The sequence below is a fragment of the Geotrypetes seraphini genome, chromosome 7 (genome assembly GCF_902459505.1).
Source record: "Geotrypetes seraphini chromosome 7, aGeoSer1.1, whole genome shotgun sequence".
In the NCBI taxonomy this organism is placed as follows: domain Eukaryota; kingdom Metazoa; phylum Chordata; class Amphibia; order Gymnophiona; family Dermophiidae; genus Geotrypetes; species Geotrypetes seraphini.
The window spans coordinates 99,409,450-99,434,704 of NC_047090.1; the positions used below are offsets into that span (position 1 = coordinate 99,409,450).

The 25,255-nt window shown below is 42.5% G+C and overlaps 2 protein-coding genes across 5 annotated transcripts in view; one reads left to right on the top strand and one right to left on the bottom strand.

Moving 5' to 3' along the window:
- VTI1B (vesicle transport through interaction with t-SNAREs 1B) lies at window positions 1–24,097 on the top strand. Of its 3 annotated transcripts, XM_033952117.1 has the most exons (8): window positions 97–233; window positions 13,865–13,953; window positions 14,101–14,119; window positions 15,464–15,522; window positions 15,886–16,077; window positions 18,309–18,482; window positions 21,340–21,401; window positions 23,638–24,097. In XM_033952117.1, exons 2-8 carry the CDS (start codon window positions 13,951–13,953, stop codon window positions 23,732–23,734), a joined length of 606 nt encoding a protein of 201 aa, XP_033808008.1. In that variant the 5' UTR covers window positions 97–233; window positions 13,865–13,950; the 3' UTR covers window positions 23,735–24,097. The 3 variants fall into 3 exon arrangements, with proteins under 3 accessions (XP_033808005.1, XP_033808008.1, XP_033808006.1); XM_033952115.1 differs by lacking the exon at window positions 13,865–13,953; XM_033952114.1 differs by lacking the exons at window positions 13,865–13,953; window positions 14,101–14,119 and having other exon boundaries at window positions 1–233.
- Window positions 23,998–25,255, bottom strand: part of ARG2 (arginase 2) — a 66,047-nt gene continuing 64,789 nt past the window's right edge. For both annotated transcript variants that reach the window (XM_033952112.1, XM_033952113.1), the window contains one exon: window positions 23,998–24,481. In XM_033952112.1, coding sequence (XP_033808003.1) covers window positions 24,276–24,481 — 206 coding nt within the window. In that variant the 3' untranslated portion in view covers window positions 23,998–24,275. The remainder of the gene's footprint in view (window positions 24,482–25,255) is intronic.

Here is a 25,255-nt window from a genome sequence, read left to right on the forward strand (position 1 = left end):
GGTGCTGAGGTCCGCTGGGCTGAACAAGCAGGCGCTGTATGGGAGTCGGGCAGTCCCGGGAACCGGAGATGAGAGGACCCCGACAGGGAAGAGGAAGTCTCGCTTGGACTCAGAGCCCGGGGTAGAAGGTATCATGTCGTCCGAGCAGTTTGAAAAGTTGCAGGAGCTTTTCCTGGGGCTCTATGCCGATCTGCAGGCTATCCCCGAGCGGGTCTACGGCTGCCATGGAGCAGGTAAGGGCTGGCGGCGTCATTAGTTGGCGTAGTGGACTGTAAAGCAGTTTTGGATGCTGGAAGTACAGTACTGAAATGCTCGTATGACCCTTAAATGCCGCAGATCTTTGTTTTTTGTGTTTCCACACTTTCCACCTATCGTTTTAACCAGGTACAGGCGGGCATGTGGGAGGCACCAGATAACTTGTCCCCCTAGAAGGCAGAGGTTAGCACATAATGTTTTTGACCTATGACCTCTGCAGTTGGCGCTGCTAGCTTTTGAAGACTATAGGACCCTGCATTATTTGTGGTGGAATGGAATGGGCTACCAGGATCATAGTCTGATGAGGGTTTTTTTTTTGCCCCCAGTAGTAGCAACTAAGGAGTCTTAATAGGGTAGGGGCAGAGAAGTTGGTTTGTTCAGCTGAACTCCAATAAAAAAAATGTTCTGCCCTTTCCTTGCACCACCCGGAGGCTAAAGAAAACCCTTCAGAGTAGGAAGCAGTTAGTAATAACTGCATGCTAACCAGCTTTTCTGTTAGCTAGAGGACAACATAGAAGAGGATGGCCAGACTTTATGAGTAACATTGTCTCTAGCCTGCCCTTGCTCTAATCTCTGCTGACTGCCAACTGATTTACTGGTGCAGAAATCTGCTCCCTCAACTGTTAGGGCCCGAAGCATGTATCTGATTTGCCTAAGTTCTGATCCAGCCCTGGGAAGGTGAGAGATATTTTGCTTCAACTTATCATTCTTATTGAACAGGTCCATTTTATGGGAAAATGGATAAAAGAGCTTCTTGGAATCTGGAGATACAAAGAGTATGTAATGCTGGGAGCAGGGGAAGTCTACTCCTCCAAAGCTTTATTTCTCTAATTTTAAATTAAATACACTAGCAAATACATTTTGCAATAAAGAAAAGCCAATTAATGATTAGAGGAAAAATACCCAAATCATTGGACCACCTCTACCAATCCATAATATTAAGGGTTCCAAAAGGAAGCATAATCGATAGATGAGTGCATATTGTATGATAAATCATCTAGGTTTCTCTTTTGAATCATGTTGAGGTTCAAGAAATATGTGTACACCTTGATATTTAAGCATAGAATAGACCTTCAATCTGCAGGTGCCTGGTGTCAACAACAAAATCTGCCTTTTCTGTGCAACATCTGGCAGTTCACAAATATGGGATCCTTGATCTTAAAAACAAACAAACTTTCTGTTCTGGTTAAATGCATAAGTTTTTAATGACATTGAGGTTTCCAATGGGTTGGATCCAGATTTCACAAAGAAATCAATCAAATCCAAACCATCAAGACACCTGGGAGAATGACTGGCTCTTTATTTGCTTTTCTCCTAGCCTAAGGTAAATAGTATGCCATAAAGAGGGGTGACACTGATTCCTGAAGTGTTTTCAGAGCATTTATCACAAACCTTCTATCTCAGATGCTTAAATAGATACTTGAGAAAAATTCACAAATTCTCCAGTGCTTCAATTTTCTTATGTATCTCGGTGGAAATTTGAGGTTGCTTAATTATCTCCTGAAAGATCACACTACCACCTCTCCTAGTAGAGCAAACAGTTGTTAAAAATCCTCTAAAAAAAAACCCAATCCATTTCACAAAGTTCTGGCTTCACCAGAAATGGGATAATATCTGAAGATACAGCACTCCAATGTGTCAACATTCAGCTGTTTTGGAAACTCCATGTATAATTTTACTCCAAAAATTCTTGAATCTTAATGTGTGGTAGTCCGAGTAGAAGTTGTGATATAACTACCTGGAAATGTTTTAATGACAACAGCAGGAATTTCTGTTCACTAAACCACAGTGAAATCCTGAAAGATGAATTAAGTGCTGTGAATCCATTGTAATTTCTGCCTTTATATTAGGGAATATATTGTGATTTGTGTAGGCAGTGGAGCTCTCTGAGAGGTTCTTTTTATGAATTAAGAAATTGTTATAGATTTGCTTATGCTTTCTCAGCTTTAAGAAAATACTGAGATGAGCTTGGCAAGCTGCATAGCACACTACGGTAATAAAATAGTGACAAATAGACAGTAGCAGAATGGAGCGTGCTCTGCACAGGTGAAGAAGGCAGATCTATTTTTGGCTTTCTCTTATGGGGTATGCAGTAACATGCAGAGGAAACCTAATACTTGGGAAACTGCATTTTGCACTGCTGCCATAGGCATCCAACCACCACTGTTGATAATCACTTGTTAGCAGCATTCCAAGAGCAATGGGGCTCTCACCTTTAGTCTTACCTAGATTTTGCTCAAAAGCCTTCCGTCATCCATATGCTAGGTCTCCTTTAAGAACCTGGCTGACATGAGCCATGAGTCTGATCAGTAAGTGTTGCCATTGCATAGTGCCTGAAACCCCCTTCCTCAGTGCTATGCACATTGTTTCTGTGGAGCAGAAACCTTGCCTTTAAAGAAACACAGGCACTATATACAAATTTGGCCAGATCTACTACATTTTTATACAATGTCATAAAGAGGTTCCTTTTATAATAATAATAATTTTATTTCTTATATACCGCTATACCCTAAGTTCGAAGCGGTTTACAGTGAAAGTCGTGTCTAGAGAGAGTACAGTGTTAACAGTAGGATACAGGATAATACAAAGTGAGCAGGTACTGGGTGATTACAATAAGGTACAAGATATTAACAAGAAAACAGTTACAGGATGTTTACAATAAGATACCGGGTACTAGGGTGTTTACAATAAGGTACAAGATATTAACAAGAGAACAGTTACAGAATGTTTACAATAAGATACAGGATGTTATACTAAGTTATAGGATGATACAATATGAACAGTTACAAGAAATCAATGCTGTTTACAGCTAGATATATATAATGTGCGTTAGAGTGGTGTACAGGATTAAGCGTTGGGGGAAGGGGGAGGACTTTTGAGGAGTATTATAACTGGTAGGGGGGAGAGTTTAGGTAGGGGGAGAGTTTAGGTGGTGTTGAAGAGGCGGGTCTTCAGAGATTTTCTGAAGTCCGCGTATGATGTGGCTTCGAGTATTGGTTTTGCTAGCCATGTGTTCAGTTGGGCTGCCTGGAAAGAAAGCATTCTGTTTAGGTACTTCTTGTAGTGACATGATTTCAGGGATGGGTAAGTAAAGAGGTTTGTTCTGCGGGAGGTCTTTATTGGGCAGTAGGTGAGGAATTGGGAAGCTAGGTAAGTTGGTAGCATCTCGAAGATTGCTTTGAAGCTGATGCAGGCAAACTTGAAAAGCATTCTGGATTCTACTGGTAACCAGTGGAGTATTTGGAGATATGGAGAGATATGTTCCCATTTCTTGAGTCCGAAGATGAGACGGACGGCAGTGTTTTGAATTAATCTTAGCTTGTGGAGGGACTTTTTGTATGCTCCCAGAAATATGATGTTGCAGTAGTCCAGAGTACTCAGGATGGAGGCTTGTACTAGTTTACGGTGGTTATTTTGCTGAGGTAGTTTTCAAACTATGTGGGTAATTTATTCAGACTTTGCCCCAGTTTTCAGTAGGAAAGAAGCTGCATATTTTCCCTTTGCAAACTGCTTAAGGAAGTAATGAGACAAAGGAGAACAGTGTTTTGCTGGTATTCTATGGAATCTGGGTTCCCAGTGTAGTTATAGAATAGCCCATATTGTCTTAATTGTTTGCATCTCGTTTGTTTAATTGTTATGTATGTTACCTTGTATCCTGTTCTGATTCTCTGGGGAGGACAGGATATAAATCAAATTAAATAAATAAATAAATAGTTTGTCACTGTGCAGCATCATGATACCCTGTTATAGAATTGCCTCATTGTGGATGTCTTTACTCATTTTCTTCTGAGCAAGATTGGGGAGGGTGGTATTAGTTCCCCAAAACTAGTTAAGAAATGTTTTTAAGCCATTTTGGTAAAAAGCTATTGCCTTCTATTTTATTTCTGTGAAATAAGTGATGAAGTGAGGCAGTTCAGTCTAATCTTAGTCTACATAATAGCCGACTGCCAATCTATAGATGAGATCTGATGTCTGCTTTTGCATGTTTCTAAGTTGATGAAGCATGACATGGAGGCTAAAAATGTTTCCCAGAAATTATCAGAGTTCAGCAAAAGTTGAATGACACTGACCATCTTACGACCAGCAGATGGCAGGCAAATCCCTTAAACATGACAACCTTCAGCTCATAGTAGATGGTGGTGTGAGATGAAAAAGCCAGATTTTGTTCTGCAGAAGCACATGGTTGAGTGATATGCATTAGAGCAGTGGTTCCCAAATCCTGTCCTGGGGGACCCCCAGCCAGTCGGGTTTTCAAGATATCCCTAATGAATATGCATGAGAGAGATTTGCATACCTGTCACTGCCATGCATATTCATTAGGGATATCTTGAAAACCCGACTGGCTGGGGGTCCCCCAGGACAGGGTTTGGGAACCACTGCATTAGAGAATGACGGGGGAAAAAATCTGTCCCCGTCACTACCCCGGCCCACCGGCCCCTTCACTGCCCCGTCACCGCCATTCCCTTCACCGCCCCGTCACCGCCATCCCCTTCACCACCCCATCACCGTCACTGCCATCCCATTCACCACCCCGTCCCTGTAGCATCCATACAAGCCTCAGTACTGCAATACTTAGCTTATTCCTTCCTTATAAATCAAAGTTCTGGCTGCTGAACTAGAGAAACAGATGTTCAGCTGGCAGAGCTTTTTTTTTTTATAAATTTTTAAAAACACAACTAATATACTACTTTATCCTAAAGAAAATAAATATATATTTTTTTTCTACCTTTGTTGTCTGGTTTCTGCTTTTCTCATCTTCTCATTCAATTCCTTCCATCCACTGTGTGTCTTCTCTCTGCGTCTTCCATTTGCTCTGTTACTGTGCCTCTCCCTTCACCCCCCCCTCCCCCAATTGGTCTGGCACCCATCTTCTTCCCTCCGCTCCGCTAGCCGTGGGTAACAACCACCGTGTCATTTTCTAATAGGCATACATGTTACTAGCCACACAAGGCAGAAAGGGGTTCATTGCAGTAGTTATATTGCATAGTATATATGTATGCGCAGTATTTAATTGATAGTGAGGCCATTAGGTATTCCTTCCACAATGCACATAAGTAATCGTAAAGGGGGGGATTTAAATATACCTACATATAATGCCTTCCAAAGTTGGGCGGCGGTAGGCATACTACCATCACATAACTTAATTGGGTTTACTTGGTTTACTTAGTGCACTAATTGGCTATGCTGATTAAAAAAACAATTAAAACTCAAAAAAAAATCAGAGGTGCCTGATTACCTCCAAAAAGGCCGCCATTCCTTGTCATCAACAGCAGATGAATCCAGAGACTAGTGGGATTATGTCCATCAACCAGCAGGTGGAGATAGAGAGAACCGAGTTGTCCTCAGCCATATTGGATGCATAACCTCCTGGCCAGCAGGATGTGTTCCTCACAGCTCCTGGATTCTGGTAGATTTCAAGCCAGGCTTGGCTGTTTGGAAGGAGGGGTGTCTGGCAGAATGCTGCCAGCTTTGGAGGTTACACCTGGGCCCTCCCAGCTCCTTACCTCACCGCAGGTCCCATTCCCTATTGGACATTCTACCTTCTGTGCTTTCTCATTTCCCAGAAGAAGAAAAAAAAAGTGCACAGTTTTAAGGTGTGATGGCTTTCAACAGCTACTTACACCATTGTAGGCTACATCTCTCGGACTTCTAGAGGTCTGTGTTCCGGCTCCTTCAGTTGGTGAGTTTTTCTTATGGGTCTGCAGAAGATGTGAGGAGAGGGGTGACGGCGTTCAGCTCTGTTGCTCGTGGCCATCTTGTCTTGGTGGAGTCGAAAGCGCTTTGGGGCTCGACTCGGGGTAGTTCAGGTTTGAGCTTGTTCTCCCTGAATTCTGCACACATGCAATTTTGGTGTGTGCAAGAAATGGTCGGGACAATGGTCCAGGTGTTGGTGGGGGCCGGCTTTGGCAAGAAGCCCTGGTGCTGGCATGTTTCTGGCATGCTCCGATGGGGATCTCTGTAGCGCCTTTGGGGCAGTGGTGCTTGATAGGGTGTTGAAGGATGCTTTCCCATGCACCCTTTTCTCTCTTCGGCAAGAGCGGATTTGTTCTGCGACTTTGTTGCCGCCTATTTTGGAGGCTGGAGCCATACTCCTTCACGTTCCTCTCTTGAACAGGGAGGGAACCTTGGCCTGGCAGCATAGGTTTTTTCGTGAGTGCGGTTGGTTAATCCGTTCCCTCCCTCCCTGTCTTTCAGGTGGGGGTTGGGGATCTTTTTTTGAGTTTATGGCTGCCATGGTGTTGCAGGGAGGTGTTTTGCTGTTTTACTTGCCTGCTCCCTATGCAGGTCCGGGTCAGCTGTTGCAGTGTGTGTGTGCGAGTGTGGGGTCATAGTGGCTGTGGTATTTGCCGGGGTTGGGCTAATTGTTGGTCGCCAATCATGTTGCAACTCGGACAGGCAGCGGCGGGCAGTAGGATGCCCTGGCGACAGTCGGCTTAGGCTCTTCTCTTCCGCTGCGGCACGGAGGAGGTTGGGGTGGGCCGACTCCACGGCTGTCAGTCATTTTTCGATATGAGGAGGGATGCCTCCTCCACCAGCCCCAGTCGCCGCCACAGGGGCGGTGGTTGAGCGTTGGACGGGGGGCACCATTTTGCTTACGCTCAAGTGTGATTTTTCTGTCTATGCAGGTTCCTATGCTGTCGTGGCCTGCTGCTAGGATATTCCATTGGGCGTATGGGAGCCTTGGCCTGTCCCAGTTGGCTGACAGTGCGGGCTGCTCTTTTTTTGTGAGGGAGAGGATGCAGTGGCCTGGGGGTAGGCAGTGTTGATGTTTTTCTTTCAGCCACAGTGCCTCAGGTACTTTGGTGAGGTTCTTGGGCGGCACTTGTCCCAGGCACATTTTGTACTGTGGGGTTGCAGATGCGCTCACGTAGACTGGAGGTTCAGGTAGGTGAGCTGTCATTTCTGTCTCTGGCCCTGAACCTTGATTTCCAGGGCTATCATCCTTAAATCCTTCAGGAGACGGACATTAGTGGCACTGGTAATAGTGTCACGTTTCTTGGTGCTGGCATGCATATCTGTCTATCGCACTCACTCTCGCAGTGGAGCACATTCCGCATAGAGAGAAGGCAGTGACAAACCACATCTTGCTGTGCATACATTCATGGGTCAGTGGTCAACTCAAAGGCATAAGCAGTGGTTTTCCCCAAACCATTTCAATAATGGACTCTTTAAAAACAGGGGACCTAGTAGCCTCGTCAGCAGCAGTAGCTGACTTGGTTTTCTCCTGTCTTTGACAGTTTACTGGGTCTCATATTGCCTATATAGAGGGTTCTGAGCTTGCTTCTCTTCTCGCTCAGTCTCACAGGTCATTGTCTTCGTTTGATTCTAACTAGCAAAATATTCAACTCTGGTAGTCAGGCAGTTTTCACCTCTTGAGATATGTAGGGGCAATAGCTGCTTCGATTTCAGGCTACACCAATGCGCTCAGCTTCTTTTATGATGAGGCAGTAGGCTTTGGAGTGGTTATGTCACCTACTCTTACATCGCAAGCTTTGTTGCCACCTGTCTTGGTACAGTTCTCTGGGCGTCCTGGTAACCCTCGAGTTTTCTTCTCTCTTTGGCAGGTCAATGACTTCGTTTGATGCTGGCTAGCGCCAGGTTCATCTACTTGAATGCAGGTCTTCCCTCTTGGGGGGGGGTGGCCTTTCTTCCCTTCCATGGGGGGCTTCAGATAAGACTAGGAATTTTGGGTCTCTGGTCCTTGCCATGCTAGTCCTCTCCAAGTTGTTGCCTGGCTTTTCCAGGTTTTCTGGTTTTATGCTCCTACATCGATGAGAATATAGGTTCAAATTTTATTCATCTTGATATCACTGATCCAACTTAGGTGTGGCCAGAGTACAACCACTCTGTGAGTTACCTGATGGCTCCTTTTGGGTGAGGACGCTCAGGTGGCCTGGCGTCTTGGTTGGGATATAACTGTATTCTCTTTATTATCCAGAAGAAGCCACCAGCGTCATTGTCGCATGGGCTGTCATCGGTGAAGCTGTCGCAAAGGGAATGAGCCTGGCCTGAGTGGGTCTTTCTGGCCACATGGAGAAATTCGGACCTGGTTTGTGTTGTCTATTTCTTTCTATAGCAGCTTGCCTGAGTTTATTCTATCCGGATCTCACTGGTAGAATTATTGTTATCTCTTCCTTTTCTGTATCTCTGGGCTGTTCTTTTGAGGCTATGTCTCTTTACTGCCTTCTCTACGCATTTTCTCTGGAGCTTTGTGTTTTCGTATCTCCTTGAATGTTTGCTGCAGGGCATGATTGGAAGTGGAGGATTTCACAATTGTTTATTGGTCTCTTAAGTGTCCACAGTGGTGGTCTGGGTGTGGGGCTACTTATGGAATAGCCATCAGCGCGTTGGGCTTGGGGAGTGGGTTTTTTTCCCCCCCCTCCCTAAGTTAGGACTGCTTTGTTACATCCCACTAGTCTCTGGATTCATCTGCTGTTGATGTCAAGGAAGGAAAAATTATGTCCTTACCTGATAATTTTCTTTCCTTTAGTCACAGCAGATGAATCCAGAGCCCCACCCTGTTTCAGTTTAGGTGTTTGTCATGCTAAGGTGCAGTTTTGGCATGCTTTTTTGGCAGGAGTTGCATTCTCGGTTTTTAAGTTTCAATTGTTCAGGTAGCACATGTGGGGGAAAGGAGTTTCATATGCTTTATTTCGGCTGCTCTGAGAAGACCTAAACTGAGTGGGCAGGAGGCTGTTCATCCAATATGGCTGAGGACAACTCGGTTCTCTTTATCTCCACCTGCTGGTTGATGGACGTAATCCCACTAGTCTCTGGATTCATCTACTGTGACTAAAGGAAAGAAAATTATCAGGTAAGGACATAATTTTTCCTTATCCCACTTATGGAGGCATGATGCCTAACACCACTGTAGATGTAGTTAACATTGGAAGTGGCATTAGGAATCAAAAGGTGCTTTCTTAGGTGCGATTCTCATGAAAGGTAGGTGCTGGAAATGTAGGCCTTTAAAACCCTCACCTACATTTCCGTTACCTACCTTTCACTTAGCTGCAATTCTATAAATGGCACCATGCCATGTTTAACAAGCGATCAGTGGCCATTTTTGATGGCTGCTGCCGATAATGGTGTCGTTTACAGAATCTGGGCCATAATGCAAGAAATTTACCATTAGGTCCATGGCAGTGTAGAAGAGTTAGTTACTGGCACTTTTTCCTTTGACCATATATTATATACATGCAACTTTTTTTTAATTACCGTAATTTATGAAATCATTGCAAGTTATGAACACTTGTCACAGAAATACAGAGCCATTTCCAAATGAAAAAAATAATCCAAGGAAAAAGAAAATACTGATTTGGAGTTAGTTTCTTCCTTAGACCACTATAATAAGAAGGGGGAAGGAGTTAGATTACTGGGAGACATTTTTCATAATTCAATTCTAGGAAATTTTATTTATTTATTTACTCGATTATTTAGCCTGTCCTCCCAAAGGAGCCCAGAACGGGTTACAAAGTACATCCACAATATGATCGAGACAGGGCAGAGATGAAATAATTTACAATATAGTCCCACTAAGATGGTTATTTCTTCATTAGTACTCTAACTTGGAATTGCATATAGCTCAAATACCTTTTATTCCAAGTGATAAATATCCGTTGTGATATATGATTCGACCACTCTTAATAGGGTGACGACAGAATGATTGTGAGAAACGATCCTTGATAAAGTGTTGAATACGTGAAACATGTCGGATCCGAGTTTTCCCGATCATAAAAACTGAGATAAGTCATAAACCTTTAATACATATGTAAAAGCATTTGACTAGTAGCACTTTGAAACTGTTGCACTTTAAAAAACTGCACTTTAAATATTGAAATCCAATTAGAATAAAAAAGTGGGCCAGTGAGGAGACAACACGTCAAGCTTATTGCTATGATAAACATTTGAGCAATGAGTGGTGTTTCTGAGGTCCGAAGCTTCAGTAAAGTTATGAAATTTGTAGCTATTAAGAGTGGTTGAATCATAAATCACAATGGATATTAATCACTTGGAATAAGAGGTATTTATAATTTACAATATAGACATGACAATAAAACATATTACACTAAGCAGCATCTGGTGAGAGTAGGTGGCGTGTGTTGACTCTGAATTTATACATGCAACTTTTGAAAGACATTGGAAGTAACAGCAGCTTCACTGTGCACATGTCCAAAGAAAACAAAAGTACAAGTACATAATCCTGTATCCAAAATTCTGAAAACCACAAGTCTCCAAAAACTGATTTGGCTGCTGCGAGTTCATGGCAGCTAATCAGTTAGTGGCGAAAGAAGGTTGCTCCTGGCACGGTTCACCGTTGAACCACCAGGAATATTAAAGGTATGCAGGGGAGGTAAAAATTCTTAGAATTGACTGGGACAGGAGGCAGGAGGTCTCAGGGCAAGCCCAGCAGAGGCCTGTAAAAGGTTTGGGGGGGGGGGGGGCGCAAGTCAGCGCTAACCTGAATATAAACAGAGACCCCTCCATTTTGGGCCATTTTTTTGTCCCCAAAATCTCAGTTTATATTCGAGTATATACGGTAGTTGACTTGCAGTCAAAGCATTAATGAGCTGATGTGATAGAAATCATGCAGGGCAGCTCATTAATACAAATTTCAAAAACAAACGTGAAAAAAGCTGCACAGGTCTGTTTTTGTAGAAAAGAAAATTGTTAGGGGTCCTGATATTGTATGTATCTAGAAATAAGACTAAGGGCTCCTTTTACTAAGCTGCGTTAGGGCTTTAACGCGCGGAATAGCACGCGCGCTAGACCTTAATGCCAGCATTGAGCTGGTGTTAGGTCTAGCCACATAGCGCGGGTTTAGTGTGCGCTAAAAACGCTAACGCAGCTTAGTAAAAGGAGTCCTAAGTGATCATAGTAATTTGTATCCTGAGGCCTATGTGGTGGCCTATGTTTACTGCCTTTTGCAGCTCAGCCATTGACAAGGGAAGTTGAGATAGGGTGTGCTGCACCCATAACACTGTACAGACTGCAATTCAATATATGTAAAGTCCCACAACAATAGAATCCAAAGTAAAAATTAATATGAGCATTCAAATTCAAGGAGGGTATCTATGTAACTCTCTGTGGGAATTTTAGTACCCCATCACCAATCGGAAAAACCTAAAAAAAAGTCCATTGATTTATTTGCTATCTACTTTTTCATACATATTCATATTCTTAATCTTCTTTTATACTCCAGTAAAGCAAAAATCATTATAAACATCTTAAATTTCAGCTGGCAGATAGCAATGCTCAATGGAGAGTCCGTTTCACAACTTCTTCATTAGCAGCTGCTTATTGCCCGAATGCTTTGCACTCTATAGAAAAATAAATTGAACATGCCCACTTGGAAGATCTATCTAAACATGTCCGAGGTAGTATCATATTTCGACCGCTCTGGCCAGTTTGGAAACAGGTCGTTTCTTTATGGGGTCAGGACCCTCATGTTAATGTGCTGTTACAACGTGTGGGGAACTTAATGTTTTCTCCTGATATTGCTCCCTCTGTTTTTGGAAAGTGGCGGCAGTATTTTTTGTTAACTCATGTCTTTGCAACAAAAAAGGTGTCTCGGCAATAGGCATACAGTATGCTTATTTGCAATTAGCGTATTACGTGTCTTCCCTCTCAGTTATCCCTGTCTTAAGAATTTGGTCGTAAATTCTGGGCTTTTTTGGAAGCCAAGCTGAAGACCAAAATCTCAGTGTCTTATTTTCTTATGAGATTGATTGACTGATTTAAAGCCACTTAAAAATTATTCCTCTATACTGAATTCCTGGCAGAGGAATTTGGGCAGGGAATTAAGGGTGGATGCTCTGCAATATGCTATTAAGAGAATTCCTGGAAAGTTGCACTGTGCAGAGCTGCAGAAATGCCAATTTCGCACGCTGCTTAGGGCGTATTTTCCCAGTGTCAAGGATATTATGTAGGTAGTGTTGATAACACAACTTTGTATAAAATGTAATATTCAAGTGAACTTTTATTTTCACAGTCTGTGTGAATGTGATAAAATCCAAACCTTCTGGAGAAAGATTGTTTCCTTTTTACAGCTTGTATTGAAATCCCTAGTTTCCATGTATGCATTATCAGTTCTGCTCTCGAAATTTTCTTTTTTGGCAATGCTCACTACCTCAGAGAAATTGTTCCTCAGTAAATGCTATATAGCTGAGGAGAAATGTATTCTGAACCATTGGTCGTTACTGGAACCTCCGCCTTTTTGATATTGGAGGAACAAGCTCGATGAACTGGAAAGTGAGAGCTGCCTATTTCTTCTTTTTTCAATAATTTATATTCCACATCAATAATAATAAAACCCTAAGCGCGCATGTGCACTCCTACCTCCGTGATCCCTGCCTCCGTGATCCGTAGCTCCGTGGCAGAGACATGGTAGTAGCGGCGCGTGTGCGGATGGCAGTTTTCAGCACTTTCCTACACTTCCTACAGCTGAGCCAGCAGCGGTTTCTGTGCGGTCAGTTACCCTTTGCACTCCAAACAAAAAAATGGTACGTGGGAGCAGGGCCATGATAAAAAGATAGGCAGGGGGCACGGAGATAGACAGACAGACAGAAATAAAGACACACACACAGAAAGATAAGTAGGTGGGAGAAGAGGCACGAGAACCAGACAGGCAGCGGCCAAGGAAAGAGACAGCAGACAGATAGCAGCCAAGGAGAGAGACAGAAATAAAGAAAGACAAGACAGCGGTCAAGGAGAGAGAGAGACAGAAAAAAAGACAGACATACACTTCTATTCTAGCACCCGTTAATGTAACGGGCTTAAATACTAGTATCCTATAATTCTGTGCGGATTACAAATTATTCAGGCTCAAGCATTATTCTCCAATCAAAGACGTAAAGTTTCTTGAAAACTTGGACTTCCTACTTAACTATTAGGTCCCTGATGGCTCAGAGCCAGATTTTGAATAGGTTACAGTCTCGGCAGAATTGCCCTGTCATTGCAAAGTATTGCTATCCCATTGATATAGGGGAGGTAGAGGAGGGTAATTGAAGGGGGTGTTTTAGGGAATGGGGGACTTCTCAGGGTTCGGTTTACTTACATTGTTTATTTGGTTCTATGTTCGCTAGGCTTCCACTGTTTGATTTTGGCAGGATGGGTCATAAGGAAAGGGCCTGGTGCAGGCCTTGGACAGCCTGTGAGTAAGACCCTCCGTTTTAGCGATGTGATTTTCTATCCTGTATTACTCTTGATTGTGGTGTTTGTATGCTTGTCTGTTTCTATTTAATAAAGAGATGTTACCAAAAACCTCCAAATCTGTTGCACCTAAGAATTTAGTACATCAAAATATAGCATCTTATGTCATCCTAAATCAGGGGTCTCAAAGTCCCTCCTTGAGGGCCGCAATCCAGTCGGGTTTTCAGGATTTCCCCAATGAATATGCATGAGATCTATGTGCATGCACTGCTTTCAATGCATATTCATTGGGGAAATCCTGAAAACCCGACTGGATTGTGGCCCTCAAGAAGGGACTTTGAGATCCCTGTCCTAAATAGTATCCAAGTCATTAGGTGCTACAGTTGAAAATCCTGGCGCTTTGAAAATCTTGGAGCTTTGAGAGACTGCAGTAGTTGAAAAATTTTTTTTTCCTTTAAAGCTGTCCTCAAGATCATGAGAACTGCAAGCAGAAGAATAGGTAGAGAGCGGTGAAGCAGGGTGCATTCTTGAATTGGGATAGGCAGCATGGTAAGGTGTTATTGAGACTAAATATCTTTAATAATGCTACATGGGCAGGGAATGCCATGAAGTTTTTAGACTTTAATGCCGGATCTACCATAAGTGTAAAATCGCAACAATGTTCTGTTTTTTTTGTTTTGTTTTTTTTTTCTTTAGAGTGGAAAGCATTTGGGCAGTAAGTAGCTCCTGATGAAGCAGTTGTAAAATGGACTCTGTTGAACATTGCTGTCTGTCTGAATTACTGCTGAAATTTAAGATAAGTTTATGATTTTTGCTGTAATGGAGTATGAAAGAAGATTATAAATATGTATGAAAAAGTAAATAGCAAATAAGCCAGTGGACAATTTTTTAAGGAGGTTTTTCTGATCGGTGATGGGGTACTAAAATTCTCACGGAGAGTTACATAGATAACCCCTGTGGTTACCCACTGAAATCTTTTCCTCCTAAAATTTGAATGTTCAAATTAACTTTCGCTTTGGATTCTATTGTTGTGGGACTTTACATATATTGAACTGCACCAAGAACACACATTTCTTTGAGGGGGAGAAAAGAGAAAAACACAGCTTCTATGGTGACCTTGTAACTTAGCCTTTGGAAGTTGGGGGAGCCGCTGGTTGATTAGATCAGTGTTCTTCAACCAACGGTCCGTGGACCGGTACTGGTTCTCAGAAATTTCCTGCCGGTCCACAGGGCCGGCACGTGCATCAGGCCCAAAACAGTGTTCTTCAACCGCTGGTCCATGGGTGCGATCGATGCGGCGTTATCTTCGAGCCAGCTCCCTCTTCCTCACTGATTCGGTGCACAAAGCCACGGGCAGTGGCTCCTACGCGCGTCCTGCGCCTGAACCGGAAGCCTTCTCTCTGACGTCGCAACGGCAGAGGGAAAGATTCCAGAGGAGGCGCGGGACGTGCAAGGAGCCGCTGCCCGCATCAGTGAGGGAGCCGGCCTGAAGATAACACCGGGGGCGGCATAAAATGGCCAAGCGGGAGCAGGCCAGAAGGTAAGGCATAGCATGGAGGAAGGGAGACAACAAAGGTAGGGAGGGGAATGATTTTATTTTTGAATTTAGTGATTGAATTATGTCAATTTTGAGAATTTACATCTGCTATCTGTGTGCTTTGTGTAGTTTAATTTTGTGGTTAACCATTATGTGGTATTAATAAGATTATATTGTATGTATCTATGAAAACTGAATGGAAAAAATAGTGTTACAATTAGTACTATTATGGGGTGAGGACTGGGGTGGAGATTGGGTAGAGATGGGCGGGGTCTTGCCCACGACTTAGCCCAGTGTTCTTCAACTGCCAGTCCGTGGACCGATGCCGGTCCACAAAATAATTATTTTATTTCTGCCGGTCCATAGGTGTAAAAAGGTTGAACACTGGATTAGATGATGGGAGAGGTAGATACGGTGCTGGATTATTGCAAACTCTCTTTTTGAAGATTTCTACAATACAGTACAGCTTCATTACACGAAGCATTTTCCTAGTACTAATGGCACAGCCATTTTATTTTGTAGAGGAAAAGAAGAAACAGATACGAGAATTTGATGAGAAGCAACAGGAAGCCAATGAGATGGTAAGAGAAGCAGAAAGGTGGGTTTTTGCTTTTTCTTTGTGTATTGATGTTCTTCAAAGAAATGGAAACCTTACGTTTTCGTTAGGTGTTTCTATTGGTTTTTCCTTTTTTCTCCAACCTGTAGATTCATATTTTATCCAAATTTACAGAAGAAAGCTCGATCGGCCAAAAAATGTTTTTTGTTTTGTGTGTATGGTCACAGTGCTTTGTATATCTTGCCTGAGGATATTCATTTTACTTACTGTGTAGTCAGGTGTTCATTTTGCTGACCTCCTCATAGTAAAATACTCTTTTTGTGGTTCCCTATGGTAGAATCCCAAGCCGACCAAGCCGTTTACATTCTTATGTGCTCTTTTCCCTAAGCTGGTAGAAATGGAAGAAGAACTGAAGTATGCCCCAGTGATATTTCGCAATCAGATGATGACCAAACTTCGATCTTACAAGAAAGACCTTGGAAAGCTGCAGCGAGATATGAGAAGCACAGACCTGGGGGTGGGACCAGCATCACGGAATGACATCCGATATGGGATTTACAACACTGAAAATGAGCAGAGTGTGAGCAATGAGCACACCATCTTATTTGTGCAGCTCTTAATACTTTGGAATTTCTATGCCAGAATATTTTACTACAGCCCTGTATTGTAGTGAATGCCATGTTCTTAAGCTTCAGTGCATTGTCCTAAAACAGTGGTTTTCAACCCAGTTCTTGGGACACCCCCAGCTTTTCTGTTTTTTTTGAGATTTCCACAATGAATATGCATATGAGAGATCTGCATGTATCTTCTTTCTTGTATGCAATCTAGCTTATGCATATTCATTGTTGATATCCTGCATATGAAAATAGCTGGATTTATCCTAAGGACAGGCTTGAACTACTGCCTAGATTTTCATCTGTGGAGACTTCTCTTGATTACTGGTTGGTCTCTGATTAGTTCCTAGAAGGTATGTGCTTAGACTACAGAATTGTCACATACTATGATGGTACAGGTCTGAAAATCTGCTTGGGGGTTGGGTCGATCTAGATTTTTGGATTTTCAAGATTCTCAGATCTGGCTTCTCTCCTTCCCTTCTCAGCCCTCCTTGTGGCTCTCTTTCCCTCCCCATGTACCTTTTCAATGAGGCAGCAAGTTGTTGGCCCTGCAGTGCCAGCCTGAGCCCAAGTGATGGGGCCAGGTCCCCAAGGCCCCCCCCCCAACAGTGGCGACGCTCTGTACAGTCACACATCTCTCCTGGCACTGCCTGGCTCTCCTCCCCAACTCCCTCCCCCTTGCACCTTTTAGTAAGCGAGCAAGTCTTTGGTCCTGTAGCACTTGTGGCAACCTTGCTCACAGAAGGGGAGGAGCAGGATGGGTCATAATGGAAAGGGTCCGATGCAGGCATTAGACAACCTGTTAGTAAGGTTGCTATTAGTGCTGCAGGACTGAAGATTTGCTCCTTACTGGTACATCCCAGGGTGTGCTGGGAAGGGGAAGGCCTGCAATTTTGAAGAGGTATGAGGGGGTTGGGGGGGGGGGAAATTGAGCCACCAGACCACCAGGCTTGGTGTGGTAGGGAGCTGTTGGGGGGGAGGGCTTGCTTTCAGGGGGGGGGGTCCCTCGGCATGGGGAGGTCCCTCCAACCCTGTGGTAGGAAGGAATGGGCATCCCTCCTGCCAATATTTCAGAAAAAGAAAGTACCCTGATGTTGGGGGTGTGGAGGGCTTCCATTATCGGGGTGTGTGTTTGTTTGTTTTTTTGAGGGGGGGGGGTTAATAGGTGTAGCTCTTATGCGTGTGTTGTGCACACACAACAGTGGCACCCATTAAAAAAAAAAAAGCAGCCCCTGCTTACTGGTTCAGGCAGGGAGAGCAGGGGCTGTTTTGTTTTGTTTTTTGCAGCAAGCTAGTGATTGCTCGTCTGAGCATGCACTAGGCACAGGTCCTCAGACCCCCCCTCCCCCCCTTTACCGGTGATTTTCTGTACACATAGCATGGATATAATTTACATGTTATTGTGCTGAGAATTGCCTGTAAAACAAAAATTGCTCCCACCACGGTATTTTTTTTATTTTTATTTTTTTTTTACCATTGTGTCAGAGCTTTGAGAATATGGCTCTGAGTTTGTACTAAATGAAGGAGGGAGGGACCTAGATTTTTGAAGGATAATATATAGATGTTGTATTTTGATGTAAAATGGGGTTCCGGCAGCAGGTTTATTAAGGCTGGAGAGGAGGGTTATTCTTGTATACCCTTGCCTTCAAGGCAAGGGTGTACAAAGTAGGCCAGAGATGTCAATTCAAGTGAAAAATTAAATCTATAACTATTTGTATATCTATTCACATGTAGATATAAATATTTGTAGCTTGCTAGTTCTCAAAACAAAGATTGAAAGTAACAATTTAATATATGAAACAATTCTAGAGCTAAAATACCAGTGCAAAATATAAAACAGCTTGCTTTACTCTCCCTCCTCATATTTCTATTTCTGTTGTGCTCCTCTATGTCCAAAAAAGCCTGATCATCATTGTACATGGTTTTGGTTTCTACCTCTGTTATGCTACACTCCCTATCATATGACCACCTTGCCTGCTCTTATTTCCTATCCACTATTGCCACTTATTTTCTCTATCTTTTGACTACAGATATCCTAATAATCAAGAAAATTTACATTTTTTAAAAGAATATTCAACTTTCCAATCTTTTGAAGAGGAGAATAAACTGTCCAAAAGTGTTGTGAAGATAGTGTACAGCTAGATGAGCTAAGTTGTGCTGTTTATATAAAATGCTGTGCCTTTTTATTGTTTTGCAGACAAATTTACAAGCAAAGAGGGTATTACTAGTGCAGGGCACAGACAGTCTGAACCGAGCAACGCAGAGCATTGAACGCAGCCACAGGATAGCTGCTGAAACGGATCAGATTGGTTCTGAAATCATCGAGGAGCTCGGACAGCAGCGTGAGCAGTTGGAGCGCACCAAAGGCCGTGTGAGTGTTTACAGGCACAATGGGAGCAGGTGCTGTTGGTGAGAGGTGTATCCCTACCCTGGCAAATAAAGGTTTCAGTAAGAATGAGCTCGTCATAAAACACATTTTCCTTATCTGAGAGTGATACAGTCAGTGACCAGACCTCTGGTTACAGTGATATACTCTCGTTGACTGTTGAACAATAACCTGGTTATTTTAAACATTTCCATAACCATGATTAGTTTGCCTTTAAAGAGCAGAATTTCTTCCTTAGTGTGGTGCTTTGGTTCCTCTTTACTGCACAGGACTTGAACATGAACTGGGGATAGTTATTGGGCTCAGGTGGGGGAATTACAGCAGGAATAAGACAGATATTGGTGCGTAGCAGGTGGATTGGAGTTTGGAATTGGAAGTGGCTTCAAAGAAGTGGGCTTTGGGTCTGAATTTGAATACTGCCAGAGTTGGAGCTTGACATACTGTCAGGCAGTTTGTTTCAAGCATATGAAAAACTGTGAGCGCCAGCATCTAGCCTTCTCACTGTTTCCTTGATGTTGGGAGCAGGAGGTATTGAAAACACCTCCTGCTCCTCCTCCCTGATGACGACGCTGGTCCTTAGGCCTTTCCCTGGTTCATCATGTGATGCACAGGGAGGGGCCTAATGCCCTGATTGGCTTAGATGCCTCGGGCTCCTCCCTTGGGAGGGGCTGAAGCATCTGAGCCAATCCAGGGACTTCCTTAGGAAGGAGCCTAAGGAAGTCCCTGATTGGCCATTTGTCCTGCCTTTTTCTTCGGGAGAGTGGGGGAGGCCTTTCCAGGCAGGCGCCTTCAGGGGAGGGAATGGGTATCTCTCCTGCTGTTTTTTTTTTTTCGGGGAGCAGGCAAGTATCTTCAGGGCAGGAGGGAGTTGGCATCCCTCCTGCCTTTTTCTTTGTGGGGGAGGGGTCTTTTTCTTCAGGGGGGTGTTGGCAGCAGTGGGGGATTTTTTTCATTTTTTTTTATGGGCAGATATTTTGCTTGTGTAAAATACATAAAATATCTGTGGCATTGAAAAAAAAAGAAAAATAAAAACAGGCAGACCTGTCAGTAACACAGTTACCTATAGTAGCAAAAAATGGGTTTTAAAGATGATCAAAACATTCCTTTTTATGGACGTCTTTCAGAATAAACCTCAATTGTCACAATGACCTATTCTCATAAATATCAATGTGAATCTCTTTCTATTTCTTAAAATGAAACCCCTTTACACCTTCCCTTTGAACCTGTTGCTAATTCAATAAAATTATCAAATAGAATGGTGGGCATATCATATCTATATGGACGTCGATCTTCAGAACCTCTTATATTTATATCATTTCAAGTTCCCGTCTTGTATTCATTTGTAATCTTTTATGCCCACCACCTCCTGCCTTTTTTCTATCCCATATGTTTTCTGTATATCCCATGTGCCCTATGTATATACCAAATCTTTAATGTGGCTTAAGGTCTACTGTGAACAGGTTGATGTTTTAGTAGTCTTCCCATCAATTGCTGGGAACACAAGAAAAACTGAGAGCTAACAAGACATTTTCTTTGCCCTATTAATTTACATTTTAGACACTAGATAAGGCAGCTTATTCTCTTTTGTGTAGAAGGCGTCTCTTTGCCATATACCAATTAAAATTTTACCTACTGATTTGGATCCTGATGCTACTAAACTTTACTTGCAGAGATGGAGTGATAAAGGCCTTTGCTATGTGCGTGATATGGTGTTTGAGGGGGTACACCTCTTTCCTTTCACGACTTACAAGCTACAGGTTGTTTACAGGTCAGGGACTGGCTCTACTATCGTCAGGTATCACATTATTTTCAGTCTTTGGATACTACTACTTTGAATGAAGATATGGCCGATGTGGCGTGCAAGACCTTAACTTTATCGCATCTGACCAGGATCAGTTTGTCTTTTCACCAGGTCAGCTTAGGAGGTTTCAGTGCCTCTTGAGATTATGACAGTTTGACAGCAGTGTGGAATTGGGATCTTTCCCCTTCCGCACATATCACAGGTGATGGATTGCATCGTCTTATGAAACATCTACTTCGTTTGATTTGCTCCATTGTTTTGCAGGAACAGCCATATAAATTTCTCCTACGTCTTTATGTGTCTCCCTACTGGGCTTATGTCTCAGGGTATGCATCCCATACTCGGTGTCCTAAGTGCCAGCCCACTCCTGCTGGCCTGCTTCACATGTTTTGAACGTGCGAGAGACTGCAAACGGTTTGGTCTTTTGTTGAACTATATTTACTGCATAAGAGGATTCCTTTGAGGGCAGATGTCTTGCTTTTTGCACAGGTCACTACTCTGGGATTGTCTAAGAGGGGGTGGGGGGGGGAATCTGTTACTGCAAAAAGCTTCTTTATTGGCTCGGAAATGTATTCTTATTCTGTGGCGGCAAGTTGAAGTGCCCACAATTACAATGTGGAGGAACGAATTGTTTACTTTGTTAAAATTTGAATACATGGATATCAAAAAGGGTGGCCTAGGTCAGTGGAGAAAATTTAAGGGTATTTGGGCCCCTGTTTGGGAGGGTTTGTCCCATAAGTTCTATTTTGAACTTTTGACACTGGAGTGCTTGGAAGGGGGATGGGAATGATTTTCTTTTGGTGATGTATGGTATCTTTAATTCTCCGTGAAGGAACCACACGGATGACTTTATTTTGTCTGTGTATTTTTGCCTGGTTATACTGTTGTGTTTTGTAAGTTTCCAATGAATTAAAAAAAAAAAAAAATTTACCTGCAGTTTGTCTTCAGATACTTTTGTGATACATTTGATTTTTGGACAGTGTGCCATATTTTTTTGAATTGGAGGTATACAAATAACCAAGAGTGTATCTTTCTTTACAGTTGGTAAACACCAGTGAGAACTTGAGTAAAAGTCGAAAGATTCTGCGCACTATGTCAAGAAAGTAAGTTTAAGTTTATGAAAGCTGTTTGGGTCACTGAAAGATGATGTGGGCCTGAGATGGAAAGGGACAAGTCTGCTTGTTCCACAGTTGTGTCTTGGGGTTGGTTTGGTCAGATGTATCAGCGGTAAGTGATTGTTAATAGCCTAGTTAGAAATTAGCATGTGGTGCCTTTATTGTTGACCTGTGGTAATTCTGCATTAACTAATAGAATGGAACTGTAGCTTGTTATTCTGCGGTATGGTTAACACTATCTGGAATAGATGTAGATAACTGCATTGTTTTTTCTGCCATTCAGTTAATATGCAGTAAAGAACTTTTTATTCTGCATTAACTAAGTGGCAAAATGTTGGTAATGCCCCCAGTAGTTAACAAAAAGCCTTTGCAGTTACCATGTATTCCTAGTCATCAGTGCTATATCATTTTGAACAAGTGAGGTTATTATCCCTTCTTATCTACTCTAGCTTTATTCCCCTATTAGAGAAATAAAGCTAATATAGTTTAAAAAAAAAAGGTATGGGGGGAAAGGTTCGGAGGAGCATCCAGTGATCGGAGGGAGTGGGCATCCCTGCTGCCTTTTTTGGGAGGGTAGGGGATGGTTCATAAAGGTGGCTGGCATGGTGGGCCTCTCCCTTGGCAGGAAGGAGTGGGCATCCCTCTTGTCTTTTTTGGGGGGAAGGGGAGGGAATGGTTCCTTTTGGGGCGGAATGCCTGGTAGGTGGGGGGCCTCCATTGGCAGGAGGGAGTAGCATCCCTCCTGCCATTTTCACTACTGTGGGTTGCTGAGGCAAGGAGTGGGCATCCCTCCTGTCTCATGGAGGGGGGGGGGGGGGGTTGTGATGGCTGTGGTCAGAAAGGGGGCTGGTGTGACTTATTTTTTTTTTTTAATGTGGTCGGATGTTGTGTGTGGGTGTTCATTAAAAAGAAAAAAAAAAGGTTTCATGCCCTGAACAGCTAAGTGGCAGGAGGCTGCTTCGGTGCTTCCCCTGCATCTCATTTGTTCAGAGTTCACCTGCCGGCTCTGCGCATGTACGAGAGTTGCGCTCTCAGTGATCTGTCAGAAACCATTTACATGCAAACTTGTTTGTGTATCAATCGCTTTTTTGGAATCAGCTAAAAATCGGATTGCAGCGGACCCATGCGGTTTTACCAACCCTGTTTAATGCATCTAGCTCTTAGTATGTAATTGTCGAAGGTACATACACATGTGTCTGTGCTTTGTGAGTGAAGAAGTAATTTAAAGTTTTTTTTGTGTGTGGTAGTAATGGCAGGTAGGGAAATCAGAGGAGAAGGGATTGAGGGGGGGGGGGGTCCTCTCCTTAATTTCTGCCTTGGGTCCCAGCATGGCTAAACAGTCCCTAGCCAATATTAAACTGCACAAAATATCCCCGCTTTCCCATCTGTATCAGCTATTACCCAAGGCTATTTTGAAAGAATTTACAACATACTGGTTCATTTCAGCCATACGATTGTGTTTCCATTCATCATGTTAGCAGTGTGGGGTTTTTTTTTTCAATTAGTGATGCACAGAGGAAGAACCTGTACCCCATGGATATAAAGACCATGAAGCAAAGTGGGATTGCCTCGGGGAATAAGTCTGAGAAGACCAGAGTTTCACACAAATAGCACTTTTACTGAAGTATAAAAGTTGAGGGATCCAGTGACCCAACACAGCCAAGTTTAATCAAACAATGCCTCCAGTCAGTGGACTAATTCATTTTTTTGGATAATATAAAGCATCAGTTATGTACAGTGATAATGGAAATATCGTTAAAAGATCATCAAGCACAAAAATAGTTGCCCTCAAGGAAGAACTTGCTATTTCTTTGCCCGATGCTCTTTAAATGATGAGGTCATTGTATATAAATTGGACCCCTGATACAGGCTCTGTTCACTGAAACATGGTGGTGTTGAGTCATTGATCTATCAGCTTTGAAAACTTCAATCAAGTATTTGTGTGTGAAACGCCTGGTTTTCTCAGACTTATTCCTTGGGTCAATCCTGCTTTGCTTAATATTCTCGGTTAGTGAAACACATATTTTTCAATGTCTGGTTTTCTTTTTCATTTGTACACAAAACAAATGGAAAATGATTCAGTATATATCTAACATCCATAGGGACTATAATAGATTACAGTTCTGTTAGTAAAGCATTAGTGCTTTTGTTCATTGCCTGTATTATGTACAGTAAAAAGTAAAATGCGGCTACACATTTTTCTGCTTTTTCTTTTTTTTTTCAGAATTATGACAAACAAGCTGCTCTTGTCCTTTGTCATTCTCTTGGAGCTTGCCATTTTGGGAGGTGTGATTTATTACAAGTTCTTTCATAAGAGCTGAGTTTCCTGGGTATTCTAATTTCTCTTGTCATATGTCCAATTATGTCAACGAACATTTGAATAATGGCTTGACTTTGAATGCCCCCAATGAAGGTAAAGGCTGCAAAAAAATTACTGGTGACTTCCTAGGAGGAATAAACAGGCAACCAGTTTATGGGCCATCTGTGAAGCTCTCTAATGCATCTTGGACTGAGGGCTGGTTATGGACTTGTAAAACTGTAGGAAAGCCTTCTCTATATAGAATATATAATTGGTCAATAATAATCAGTGTGGAAATGATTGTGTTTATTATTCATTTAAATAGCCCTAGAATTCATTATCTAATCATTCTACGAAAAAATAATAAAATCTAACTCGTACAGCAGATATTGGTCAAGAAACAGTACACTTTTTAGTCTTTTTAAAACAAAAATATCCCTGCAATAATTGAACGCACGACGTTCTTTTCAAACAGTATTGACACAGCCAATTGTAATATCCCTCCACGCACATGCTGGCTCGGAGCTCTGGAACGCACAGTGTGAAACATGCTGGCATGGCTTCTAAAGTCTCACTTCTTCTTCCTGGTCCGATTCATACGTCGAATCGGGAGTGGGGAGTTCATCAATGACGACATGTGCACCTTCTCTTGTCTGGCCAAGGCAGGATGCAATGACATCTACCGCGAGCCTGGCAGTAGCGTTTGCATCTGCTGTTGTGGCTCCAAGCAGAGGGTTTACTTCAACCATATCTATGGCAGAGAGCGCTCCTGGAAAAGACAAAGCAGGAACAATAAAATGGTAGAATAAGAGACTATATGGCAATAAGCTGCTTATCCTTGCAAATTAATTTACTTATGAAAGCTCTGATGTGTGGACTGAACAGCTAATATGCTTTAGTACACAATATGCAGCCATTGTTATGGCTCAATGGCAGTGCTGCTGTTTGGTCTTGGGCTAGCTGGAGATATTATAGGGTGTGTCCAGCATCCTGGGGAAAGGCAGAGGGTAAGGATCAGCCTTCATACAGTTGGTTACTCTAAAACTGTGTGACTCAGTACAGATGTACAAAAGTATGGTACACTTAAATGCAGTTGTTGTGTAGGGGCTGGGTGGAGTTGAGAGGTACAAATGTTCTATATAAAATATGATAAATCCGACGATTCCCACTTATAGTCGAGTGCAAAATCTATTCTATCTACAGGAGACGGCCTCAGTAATGGAGCCTATGCGTAGTCGTATTCAATGACTGGGATATTCAGCGTAGTTGTATTAGCTCCTTTTTTCTCCAATCATTGGCCTTACTCCAGTATCTTTTATTTATTCTAAACCATTAAATTCAGCCTGTTTTATTTAGAAAAGGTTTCAATTAACTTATTCTATTTTTTCATTTTTTTTTTTTTTTTTTTTGAAACGTTTTATTAAAATTCAATCTTCTATTATCTTGCAGCGTTTACTTTCTCTTTACACTCTTTCATATTTCATGAGACCACATTCAGCTGAAGTATAAATGTTACAAAATGAGTGTCACTTGATTTTGTTCG